The 13,148-nt window shown below is 37.6% G+C and overlaps 1 protein-coding gene across 1 annotated transcript in view; it reads left to right on the top strand.

Annotated features, from left to right (window-relative positions):
- Positions 1-9,514, top strand: part of LOC150109707 (uncharacterized) — a 31,263-nt gene extending 21,749 nt beyond the window's left edge. Inside the window, exons 3-5 of the mRNA XM_090409816.1 lie at positions 1,215-1,243; positions 7,185-7,481; positions 7,606-9,514. Coding sequence (XP_090265942.1) covers positions 1,215-1,243; positions 7,185-7,481; positions 7,606-9,321 — 2,042 coding nt within the window. The 3' untranslated portion in view covers positions 9,322-9,514. The remainder of the gene's footprint in view (positions 1-1,214; positions 1,244-7,184; positions 7,482-7,605) is intronic.
- The last annotated feature ends 3,634 nt before the right edge of the window (positions 9,515-13,148 follow it).

The raw sequence follows: 13,148 nt of genomic DNA, 5'->3' as shown, positions 1-13,148 counted from the left end.
CAATTAGATTCAGGAGCAGGTTGTAAGTAACTGCATTGGACGTGATATTTTCGAAACGCAGTCAGTAATACACATTTGTAGTCCTTGCCTTTGTCAGCATGAGTGAATGCAGAAAAAACAGAAATTCTAAAATAAAAAACCGAACTCTTTTTATTCCTAACGGGAGTATGTGGAATTCTTTTATCTCTAAATTTTTGTAGTTAAGGTCAATTCAGGGCTATCTACAATTTCAATACAACGGGAAGAGAGTGCAGGCCACAACTGCAACCTTCTTTTATTCCTAAATTCTAAGTGGTATCTTGTTGTCCGAAACTATGTGAATTCTAAGGCCGATTTTTTTTCTCCCCTTACTGGAATAAAAACCCCAGTTTTTCCAATAATCTTTAACATTTTCCCACACCGTTCGTTTCCCATCTTTTTCGCTTCAAAAGTTTGACGCATTTTAGATGCTCAGAAATATTGTCTCATTCAACTAATTTAATTACTAGATAAATGCACGAGCCAGTTTCCTAAATAGTTTGCCCACTCCAATTTTTTTTTTTTAATTTAGTGGATCCATTTTACTTACTCATAAACGCTGACTGAAGAAAATTACAAATAAAAAACCCGAAATACTTTAACAGGCTATCTATAAAAGAACGCTTGTTGGCATTACTTGCGTATTACAATCCTTCTATAGAGGGATTATACATTAGTTGTATATTAATATGCAAATTCAAGGATGCTGATACGGAGATAATTCGCTGTTTGACAGCAAACTTGCTTTAAATTAGTAGGTTCTTTTCTGAAGTAAAGTTATGTAAGTCTGTTTAGGAGAAATGAAAAAAAAACGATTAAGTTTTCTTGGGAAGTAGGAATTCGACGCTAGAAAAGGATGAGAAAATTAGAAGAAAAAAGTTGAACACACACACACACACACACAGGGAGGGGGAAGAGACCCTCTTCCTTAATAGTTTCAGCTAAATGAATAATTGTTTCTAAACCATAAAATCTTAGAATTTCAGATAAATATTTCTGAGCACTTTACCTCCTTCTGCCCTCTGAAGAAAAATATTTCTAAGGTAATCAGTTGGCAGTTTTGATTATAATCAAATTTTTGATTATAATCAATCATTTTAAAATAAATGAATAATTATTCATTTATTTTAAAATGATTTGCAAAAATTATTATTTTTCTGTTTCTGTTATGTGATGTATTGATTTTTATTTTTCAGGCTTGCTGCAAGGTTCGTTCACTTCTAGAGTAAGTCAAAAATCAATTCCTGATTTGAGAAAATAATTTTAATAACGAAATCATTTTAAAAAAATACAAATAAAAGAATGCATTTTTATTTATCGAAGAAATTTTGTTTTCTGTTCAGAAAATGAGTTTCGACCATCAAAGAGATTGCTCATTTTTAACATCCTGTTTTCCAAATAATTCACTGAACCAATATAATTTTAGTTACACATTGTAACAAAAATTTTAAAGAACAAAGCTTTATTCAAAAACTCCAATATATTTCATCCAACGTTACGTAGACGTCGTCAGGGAGAGACACCATTAGCTGCATTCAAAACATGTATATCGTAAGAATGAGTTAGAAATCACGCGCATATTAGCTGTTGTCTCGGTCGCAGCCGAAGTATGTGATGTTACACTATTAGAGTAGAAAGGAACAATTCTGGAAAGTGGCATAGATAAAAAATGATTTAAAATAATTATAGATTAAAAAAAAATTATTAACAATTAATAGCGATCACTTCCCTTTGGGTATTGGCACACAGTCTGATCGGTTCAGGTTCTGACGACTTCGTAGCGTTTCACATGTTTCAAGGAATAGATGGTGGAATTTGAACTTGCTGAATGAAGAAGTTTCGTCTGGTTCCAACGAACTCTGTGCCGTGTAAACAAAACTACCACTCAAAAAATTATCGATGATTATCCTTCTTCTACCAGCCTATAATCAGATGTGAAAAGAATTTTATTATCCTACTTTATAGGCAGGGGTGACTCGTGCATAGGCACTGCGGAACTGTAGCACCCCCAATTTTTCTCGATATATAAATATATTTATAGGCCTGTGTAGCTCAGTGGAAATGGCGCTTGCGTCTTCTGCGCTTGGTCACTCGAAGTCAGACTTTAGTTCAAGTCTAGTCGCCGACTGAAGGAACTTTTTCTAAGCCTTTCTTCGACCGATTCCCGAGTTAGTCGATCTCTGGTACGGGGAAGCGGGTTTTTCCTCCCGAAAACTCGGGTTTTTTATCCCGTAAACTCAAGAAAATCGACCGTAGTACACACATTATTACAGACAATAACATATCTTGTGAGAGTTAGACACCAAGAGATGGTAGCACTTGTTTGCCAGCCTCTTCATCGGTGGCTGCTATAATTAGTGATAGACATGGGCTAGCTATCTCTGATTGGCTACCGGTGGAGATTGACCTGCCCACTCCGTCTCCAAAAGCTAGATAGGGTATAAAGGCCTCGCCTACTCCCAAAAAAAAAGGCGTTAGCTGATTTTTTTTATTTTATTTATATTTGCTTGTAATATTTAATTTTATCATCAGCAATCCTATACAATTCTCTTATTTTGTATAAAAGATAATAAAAATCCATCTTGTAGCATTTAGGAGGGAGAAGGACGCTAGCAGCACTGTATTTACCACAGTGTCATATATTGCTACCGTGCAAACATATGCATGCCATAGTGAGATGCGAGTTATTAGTGTAATGCGACACTGTCCGTCGCGCAGTTCCACTGTTGTTTATATGCAGTTTGCGCCAGTAGTCGAGTGTTCGTAGTGCTTATCGTGTTTACTCCGTCTCTTTAAATATTTCGACATTATAATTAAAGACAAAACATTTGTTATAGTTTTTATTTTAGAACATTATTGGGGTTATGATAATGGATTTTATTTTTAAGTAATTTTGAATTATACTACACTGTATAATTTTATCCATAATAACAATAATTTTTTCATGAAACAAAACAAGAATATATTTTATTTTGAAGTAATTTTGAATTATATCAAACTGTATAATTTTATCGCTAATAAACAATATTTTTTCATGTTTAATTTTTTTTTAATTTTTACCATAATTTTGATATTTTATCCAAACACGTATACACTGCACTTACAGTGTGTATGTATATTTCGAAAGTTGCACAATTTCAACCCCACCCCCCCCCCCCCACGATTTCAATCCACGAGTCGCCACTGCTTATAGGAACCTCGGAACGAATAGCAAGGATCCTTTAAATTCAATCTATGCACTTCCTTCACAGCAGCTCGGGAGCTGTTTTCCTTCCTACCATCTACGAAGGGTATGTTACCACCTCTTTCCTTACCAGGTATCTATCAAGTATCCTGCTCATGTCATCTTTGCTATTTTGGACAGAATGACCGTTCTGCCGTCATTAAAACTAAAGAACATCAAGAATATATATTACATGTTTGAAATCCGACTGGCCTTGTTTCTCACGCTTTTGACACTAGGCACAGAGTTCTTTTAAAATAAATTTAAAAGAAGTGGGATACACCGGACTAAAAAACCGGACCTACAACGTTTTTTTTTTTTTTTTTTTTTTTTTCGTTTTAGCATTATTAGATCAAAAACCTTACTACAGATACACAGACACAAGGCTGTCGTATCCCATTAAGTAAGATGATACCCTAGGAGAGGTAAGTATGAAGGACAACAAAAAAATGGCAAAAGTGCATATCAGCCATAAAAACACCATTTTTATTTTTAATTTTACATATTTTCTTGCATTTAGTGGTAGCAAAATACCGCTTATATAGGAGCGGCATATGAACTCTCCATAGCTCAGCTAGTATGAACAATCACTTGAAAACATCAAGGTTTGAATCCTGTCTATGAACTTTTATCGGTTTTTTCAATCAAATGGTGCGTTAGTTTCAAAGGTAGCCCCCCCCCCCGGGAAGTCGGGTTTATCATCCCTCAAAACAAGCAAACTGTTCTACCCCCCTTCTAAGGGACAAATGAGTTGAAGAAGGGGAGTGGAATATAGCGGAAAAATAGTCCTGCAGAGGTATCTTCAACAGAGCATCATTAATTCCATTCTCGTATGATGTTCGTATTTGGAATTATTGGTAATCTCAGTAAAGACAGATTTCCGCTATCGAAATATTCACTCATATAATGGTAATTTCTAACAAAACTGGCTAACTACCACTCACAAGGAAAATGAGAGAAATCTTGATTTCTTCTTGGAGGTGGTTGGTGTTTGAGCGTGGCGTTGAAAAGATAGCAGCTTGGTGTGCTGTCGTTATCTATTTTGCCAGGTTGTTTATGAAGTGTTATTCATCTCTTTAGATTTAATAGTGGGACTTGGTCTATGAACTCGAGGCGCGTGCTAGTAGCTTTCCGCAGTTGATTATTGAGAGATGGAGTATTTCCCTGTTCTAAATGAAGTTATGTATTGTTAACATGCTGACTACATTTTCACTACATTCCTCTGTGGTCGCTACGAACAGCAAGTTCCAGTTTTCTTTTGAAAGTTTCTATTCATTCGTACCATTCTCAAACGGATTAGGTTGAGTTAAGTGAACTGCAATTAAGGATACAGTAATAAGGCTATGAGACGATGTTTATTATGTTTGCTTATTGTGAGATGAAAGACGGGAATTTTCAGCAGGTAAACCACTATATCTCTATATGAGACCCATTTACCTACCTTCGGTTAAAAATCCTTTATAAAAATTCTGATCGTAGAAAGGATGCGAAGAATTTTTACAACTTTAAAACCTGACTGGCAAATGTCGCAACTCATTCTCGTGACCGCACTGCTGGGAAACACATTTCATGAGAATGTGACGGATGTCTGTACGTATGAGAACAGACCAACCGACTAAAGAACATAACATTGCCAAACAGAACATCCTGGGCTAAATTAAGTTTTTAGGACGCCAAACTTACTTGGCCTTAACACGCCAGTGGGACTCATATGTAAGTGAAGACGGGGAAAGATATACTTACATCATAGCGTTCAATGTCTCGCTTTCAATATTAAAATAAAGCTGCGGATATTGCTTTTGGCATTCTTAGGAAGAATAATCAGAACTTTTGGTAAATTACCTTAGAATTATCTGAATAGATTCGACATCAACATTCCTCACATCTTAGGTTTTCGGTGTTCTATCCTTTTAATTTTTGTTCTATCTCTCGACGGAAGATTAGAAATATAATGCATATAAGGCAGGTTAACTATTATTACGTGAAACCTCAATAGGGTCCAAGGACTCAATGCTGGAGTGCACTCGATACCACCAACAGGTTAGAACCCTGCGCCCCATTTACTGTTCACTAATACATAATCCATCTTTATATTTACTTAAAGTAAAGACATATTTCAAGCCACTCCTGATACTAAAATATCTAAATGTAACTGAAGAAAATAGTGTCTTTTTTCAAATATCAAATAGTCTCACACTGGATGATCACGTTCGTATTGAACCCTAATGACATTTTCAAACATCCATCTAGGATTCGAATCGATCACCTAGTCTTTGATTAGCGGGAAAACTATCCACTGGGCAAATCGAAGTACGACAAGAACAGTATTATTACTATTTTTTCAGTGAAGTTAATATCGATATCTTCGAACCTCGCATTTAATTTCAAGGTTGAAAGAACAAGAACAATTCTATTCTTTCCTCAATTTTTCTCCATTCTTTATATTTCTGTATATATTAATGACTTTCACTGTCTGCAAAACAATCCATAATTTTTATAATGCACATCGGTATTGCTTATTCGTCAAAAAAGCGAAAGCCAAATGAAGAAATTTTCCAGATTGAAAGTATTGAAACTATATATACCGATCGTCAAACAATTTTTCAATGAAGATCTGATAATATCAATGCTATTTATTAATACCTTTTATTCCTGAAGGGAGTAGATGAGTCCGTTTAGGCCAAAATAACTTTTAAAGGCTGGCAGGTAGCCAGGCTACACCCTTTGCCAATCGCTGGCGGTTGGCCTAAGGCTGTCAGTGATTTTAATTGGCGTTTTGGGAAAAAGAGTACAAAAGCCAGTCACCGTGTGGTCCTAACCCTAGCACTACGTATATTATTTTCTGAAATAGCATGAGTTCTACTGTCGACTGCTAGCAAATTTAATTCTGTCGTTTTTATTTCTCACAATTTTTTCCCTTCGCTCTTACCTTGGATAATATCAAAATCTAAATCTCGAAAACAGATATGATTTCAAAGCTTTGAGATATTTTTAAGCTCGGCAACTGTATTGTTATTTGCATCATCTAAAACTGTCTTCCCTTTTGCTCTAGACATTACTTTACTCCCGATCAAATAAGAAGCATTTTCAAATTGCAAACCCACGCGCCAATGAATATTCCTCACATTCGGAGTTGTGTATCTGTGAGTGTGTATAAATATTCACTAGTGAAGAAGAGAACAGTTAGATTAACGATAGATTTCACCGATCCAATCCTATATCTTTACACTGGAGTTCAGTTTGTGCTTCTTCGGGCATTTTGTACAGATATTTCCTTGGTCACGAATCATTAGAATTGCCATCAACACTTCTTACTGTTCTCCATATTTGTGAACACACGTCTCCATCTATTTTCATTCAGCTTCAGGCAGAATACATTTCCTTTCCTCTTCGTTCATCGCTGCCGCTCATGTTTAGAACAACTTCGTCATTTCAAAAATTGTACATTCCGTAGTTATTCAAATTTACGTCTTTGGCTGAAGTTATTCTGGCTACATAAGTAGCCAGTGACACTAATCAAAAAGATCACAATCCACTTTTTTCCCTTTCAGTAAACATTTAACTAAAAATTCAGTTTCTTTATCTGTTAGATGAGTATTTGTCAGTGTTATTGAAACGATCGCTAAATTATATCATTTGATTCTTTTATCATATCTTTCACCAGTGGTTTAACTGCAATTGCAGATGCAAAATGTTTGAGAATGTAATTAAATTTAAATTAGCAAGGTATGTTACAAAAAAAAAAACAAAAAAAAAACATACTGTAATATCGTACACATCGTATTTTACTATATATGGTCTATCGACTCATGAGCTCGTAACGTAAAACTTGCTGCTAGGCATACTTTTATTACTCTATTAACATTTATTACTCATTTATAATTCGCCAAAGAGTCTCCATGGCGTTGAAAGTACCTTATCTCCAAGTGTTTTCTGTTTGCAGGTTAAAAGATGGAAAGATGATGGAAGCTATCCTGGAGATAAACACGACGATGGAAGCTATCGTGTGGGGGACCATGATGATGGAAGTTATCGTGTAGGACAACATGATGATGGGAGCTATAGAGGAGGTCATTCACATGGAGATCATGGTGGCGATCATGGAGGATGGCAAGCAGGTGCAATTAGAGGAACAGCAGGCGTTGATTATCCTAACTACCACGAAATTCCGACAACAGGATTTAAATGCACTGATCAACCATACTCAGGGTTGTATGCTGATGTTGACACAAGATGTCAGGTAAATATGCCTGTCATGTAAATATGTCAATTATTTTTTGTGGTTTGAATACGAAATGTTCAGCTATGCGAAGCTAATCCGTCTTGCATAAATCGTAATGATGGTTCTTCTTTATCTTCTACAGGTGTATCATGTTTGTCATCTTGGAAGAAAAGAAAGCTTCCTCTGTGGAGAAGGCACAATTTTTAATCAGCAGATCCTGGGCTGTGATTACTGGTACAGTGCAGACTGTGAATCTGCTCCTAATTATTATTATCTCAATGCTGAAATTGGAAATACTTTGGACCAACAGCCAGTTTCAGGTGCTTTTCAGCCTGGTCGAGGAATTGTTGGTGGACTGCATCCTCAGGGACAGTATAAAGGAGCACAAGGGCCAAGGCAACCTTATGTTAGACCTCAGATTCAAGGAACAGGACCACAACAGCCATATGGTCAGCCTCAGGGGCCCAGTGGACAAGGGCCAGGATTCCAGCCAGGTGGACCTCAGGGGTCAGGTTACCAACCTGGAGGGCCTCAAGGACCAGCTTACCAACCTAGTGGGCCTCAAGGACCAGGTCACCAAACTAGTGGACGACCAGGTTCCCAACCTAGTGGACCAGGGACACATGGAGGACCTCAAGGACCAGGTTCTCAACCTAGTGGGTCAGGCACACATGGAGGACCTCAAGGACCAGGTTACCAACCTAGTGGGCCTCAAGGACCAGGTTACCAGCCTAGTGGACTTCAAGGACCAGGAACACATGGAAGACCTCAAGGACCAGGTTCTCAACCTAGTGGACCAGGGACACATGGAGGACCTCAAGGACCAAATTACCAACCTAGTGGACCTCAAGGACCAGGTTACCAACCTAGTGGACCTCAAGGACCAGGAACACATGGAAGACCTCAAGGACCAGGTTCTCAACCTAGTGGACCAGGAACACCTGGAAGACCTCAAGGACCAAGTTACCAACCTAGTGGACCAGGTACACATGGAGGACCTCAAGGACCAGGATATCAACCTAGTGGACCTCAAGGACCAAGTTACCAACCTAGTGGACCTCAAGGACCAGGAACACATGGAAGACCTCAAGGACCAGGTTTTCAACCTAGTGGACCAGGTACACATGGAGGACCTCAAGGACCAAGTTACCAACCTAGTGGACCTCAAGGACCAGGAACACATGGAAGACCTCAAGGACCAGGTTCTCAACCTAGTGGACCAGGGACACATGGAGGACCTCAAGGACCAGGATACCAACCTAGTGGACCTCGAGGACCAAGTTACCAACCTAGTGGACCTCAAGGACCAGGTTACCAACCCAGTGGGTCAGGGATACATGGAGGACCAGGTAGACAAGGTCCAGGTGCACAGAGTGGTGGACCACATGGTCCTGGAATTCAGCCTGGTAGGCCACAAGGTCCAGGGACACATGGTGGACCACAAAGTCCTGGATTTCAGGTAGGTGGGCCACAAGGACCAAGTTCCCAACCTAGTGGAGGAGGACCTGGATTTCTTCCAGGTGGACAACAATCAGGTACACATGGGGGACCACAAGGACCTGGTTACCAGCCTAGCAGACCAGGAACACAAGGATCTGGTTATCAACCTAGTGGAAGAGGGCCTGGCTTTCAGCCTGGTGGACAAGCACCAGGGCAAGGCAGTCAGCCACATGCAGGATCCCCACAAACTTTTGGCCAACCTCAGGGAACAGGTACACAACCTCATGGTCAGCCTTCAGGATCTGGTCCACAACCACCATTTGGTCAGCCACAAGGACCTGGGTCTCAATCACAGCCAGGTGGTCCCTGGACACTACCAGGAGGTATGATGATGATGGGAGGTCCTGGAGATCGTTGATCATATTTGCATGTTTGGAGACAATTTTTAAACGTTCATTAACTGTTCGTGACAGACTAGTCGCCATGGACACTGAAGTGAATGAGAAGTGATGAGTTCCTTTCTCACAGGAAGTTTTCCTCATTCTAAAGACTTCAAATAAAATTTAACGCCTTCGTTCTCGAAATTTGAATAAATTCTTTGGTTATTGTTATGCCATGTTTCTGTTTTTTATTCTAGTCATTACTGTCTTCCCACTCCGATTCGTAAAAGCTGTTATTATAAATACTCATCTAAAAAGCATAAATATATAACTTATTATTTAAATAGTCCAAAAGTGGTTGCAGATTAATACAGTAGTATTCATTTTTATATGATAATATTTAAACACATCAGAAGCTGTAGAGCAGTAGTTCTTGCTTTTCTCTCAAGTTCATCCCACAAAACATAAAACTCCTAAAAATTACTGACATGAATTTCATCATTACTCAGTCCTTACAGGGTTGATATTTGTTAATATTATTAAGGTGATTGATGAATTCTGGAACCGTGTGCCCAGAGAACACCGACTTGCAAGTGTTTGGGTGATGTAAGAAGTATATCTGGATGGGATGTTTTTAAGATGTATTTATATATCTATATTTCCATTTTGAGGTCTTTTTACAGAAGGAAAATTCTCCACACAACCCTTCAAGTGAATGCACACAGAAAAAAAAACATTTTTATGTGTATTTGACACTATAATATCTATCTATAATATCACTATATCACTATAATATAGATCCCTATAATATCTTCCCAATTATTGCGTACAGATCAATATTTAGAGAGTTTGAAACATGTTAATTCTGGTCAGTATATCTTAAATTGGTTTGGAGTAATGCAGATCATACACACAGGACCATTCATCGAGTGCGCGTTTGCATTTTGTTTTACTTGATTTCCATTGCCTGAAAAGGAAATATACACTGAACACACTTGAGCTCCTGATAGTATTATTAATGGCACGAGAAATTTCTGGGAGTATGGGGATCTTCCTATTCGCAAAGTAAACGCCAGGGAATGTCATTAATAAATAGAAGATTACTCTAAAAATGGTACGAGGTAATTATCGAAAGAAATACTTTTGTAATCTCACATGAGTAAGTACCTAAGAAATCCTGCTGAACTCAGGATGAAAAGCTTAATATTGAAGAGAAATCCTGCAGATCACCATGAAAAATAGAAGTGACAGATATGCTACGCGTAAATTTCTTGGTTTATACGGAATCATGGATTCAAATTGTAAATATTCAATCGATCCCAAATTATATTTAATATATTGTACACACGCGGCGTATAATTTTCCACATCAGATCATTTTTCATAATTTGCAAGGACTGATAATACAGACATTGGTAATGCTCCAATTTGAAAAATCTGAACACTCGTTCTCAGACAGCTCAAAAACTAAAATAAATCCTCGCTATGTTTTAATGAAATAAATATCAACAATTTATCTCGTCATAATTTTCTTCCCTTTCATGTTGGGTTCAAAGGTCTATCAGGGCCAAGTAACTTGGCTTCTCAGAAGCTTCCTTATCGCTTCTAAGTTTTAAAAGTGGTACACCGTGAGTAGACATATCGATACAAAATTAATAACGGAAAAAACTCACGTACAAAGATTATTTAATAGTATAATTTTCGCCTGTGTGTCAGAGGCATCTTCAGCACATTAAGCTCAAATTAAAATTTGAGCTTAATGTATTTAATTTAAATCAAAATTTAATTAAAATCAAATTAAAAATTTAATTTGAGCATAATGTACTGAAGATGCCTTGTGACACACAGGCGAAAATTATACTATTAAATATAATAAATTTAGTTTAATCCTTTATCAAAGTGTGAACAAACAAAGTTTGTGCCTGAAAGTATCTTCAGGACTGGGGTAAGGTGGTACAACACCAGGGCACTCCTTGCAAAGGTGGAGCAAGCTACCAACATCCTATCTCAGCATCTCCCATAATGCAAAACACATCTCCTTGCGGATATGTCTAATGTTATGCATTAAGGGAAGGGCCACAACCCAGACTAGTTTCGACCTTTATTGAGGTCTCTTCAGTGGGAACCAGGCCCAAGTGGAGATACTTGGATAAAGCTCACACTTGGATAAAGGATTAAACTAAATTATTATACCCTAACCAAGTGAAAAATAAACTTTCAACATCTTTCTCTAAATCCAGAGTAATTTATTAAAAAAGGGTGGCATACCATTTGGCAACTCCTATAGGTAGAGATGACCTGCTATTGCTTCTTCCTGGTATCTCCACTTGGGCCTGACTCCCACTGAAGTGACCTCAATAAAGGTCGAAACTAGCCTGGGTAGTGGCCCTTCCCTTAATGCATAACATTATACATATCCGCAAGGAGATGTGTTTTGCATTATGGGAGATACTGAGATAGGGGTGTTGGTAGCTTGCTCCACCTTTGCAAGGAGTTCCCTGGTGTTGTACCACCTTACCCCAGTCCTGAAGATACTTTCAGGCGCAATCTTTGTTTGCTCACACTTGGATAAAGGATTAAACTAAATTTATTATACCCTAACCAAGTGAAAAATAAACTTTCAATACTATTAAATAATCTTTGTACGTGAGTTTTTTCCATTATTAATTCTTATCGCTTTTGACAGATCTTATTTGCGTTGTCTGCCATTGTTTGCATAATGTGTGTATGTTCATCTGGCCGGTTTTTCTGTTTGTGGAATTTAGAAAAACTCCATTTTTCAAGAGGAAAAAGCTTGCCACCTTTGCATGAGACCGGCTAATTCGCCTTCAGTGGAAAAGCCTGAAAATAAAAAAAAAAAATTAAAAAACTCTTTGTATTTCCTGAACCCAACTTTTCCATCCCCAAGTTCCCTTCAAATAATGTTCATTGTCTGCCATCTCGAGAATGATTTGCATAAATCATGACTGGAACACTCGGTAGAGAATCTGGTCTGTAATTATAGCAATTTTATATCTCTTTTTATGCAGGGGCGCTATGAGATATCTGCTTCAGTCATCTGTATTTCCACTCCTAATCAGATCTTCTGATGCTGGGTAACTATCTAACATCTTAATGCTTTCATATTTGAGCAATTCTTGCTGAACATCAGTTATTGCCTGTCTTTCTGCACTTCAGATTTCTGAAATGATTACACTCTCTCCTGGATATTTTCTACCACTGTTCGGTAACTGCTTATCTTATTTCAGTTAATAATGTTTAAGCAAACTTCGATTTTTATGTCATCATTATCATTTCCAATTATTTGTTATAATCTTTTCTTCGTTTCTGAATATTTTCAACAGTCTTTCAAGACTTTTCTACCTTGATGAATAGGACAAATGCGCCCATAGCGAGTAGATTTTGTTAGCTGGCAAGTAGCTGCAGAATGGACAAAATGGAATATATATATATATATATATATATATTGGTATTTCTAGCCTAGCTCCCACTGATGAGACCTCAATAAAGGTCGAAACCGGTCTGGGTAGTGGCCCCTTGCCTTTAATACAAAACATCATACACCCCCTTCTTGGAGATGTGTTTTGGCATTAAGGGTAAATATTAAGATTAGTGATCAGAGCTTATTCCACCTTTACCACGAGTTGCCTTGGTCTTGCACTACCTGTAGGATCAGCTAGTCTTGCATTACTTGCAGGCGCAAACTTGACTTGTTTGTCTGTTTGCTTACTTGGGAAATGGAGTAAAACCAGCTTTAAAATTGCTTGGTATTTTTAACATTTATTATACCCAAGGTAAAATACTTTCTACATTTATATCTCTTCCAGAGATTTTTATTTAATAAGTTTATAACACCTTATGGTAAC

This window comes from Typopeltis vanoorti, chromosome 2 (assembly GCF_054136105.1).
Source record: "Typopeltis vanoorti isolate ZY-2024b chromosome 2, IOZ_Tvanoo_1.0, whole genome shotgun sequence".
Taxonomy (NCBI): Eukaryota; Metazoa; Arthropoda; class Arachnida; order Uropygi; family Thelyphonidae; genus Typopeltis; species Typopeltis vanoorti.
Note: the sequence above shows the minus strand (reverse complement) of the source record. Positions and strands in the feature narration are given on the sequence as shown.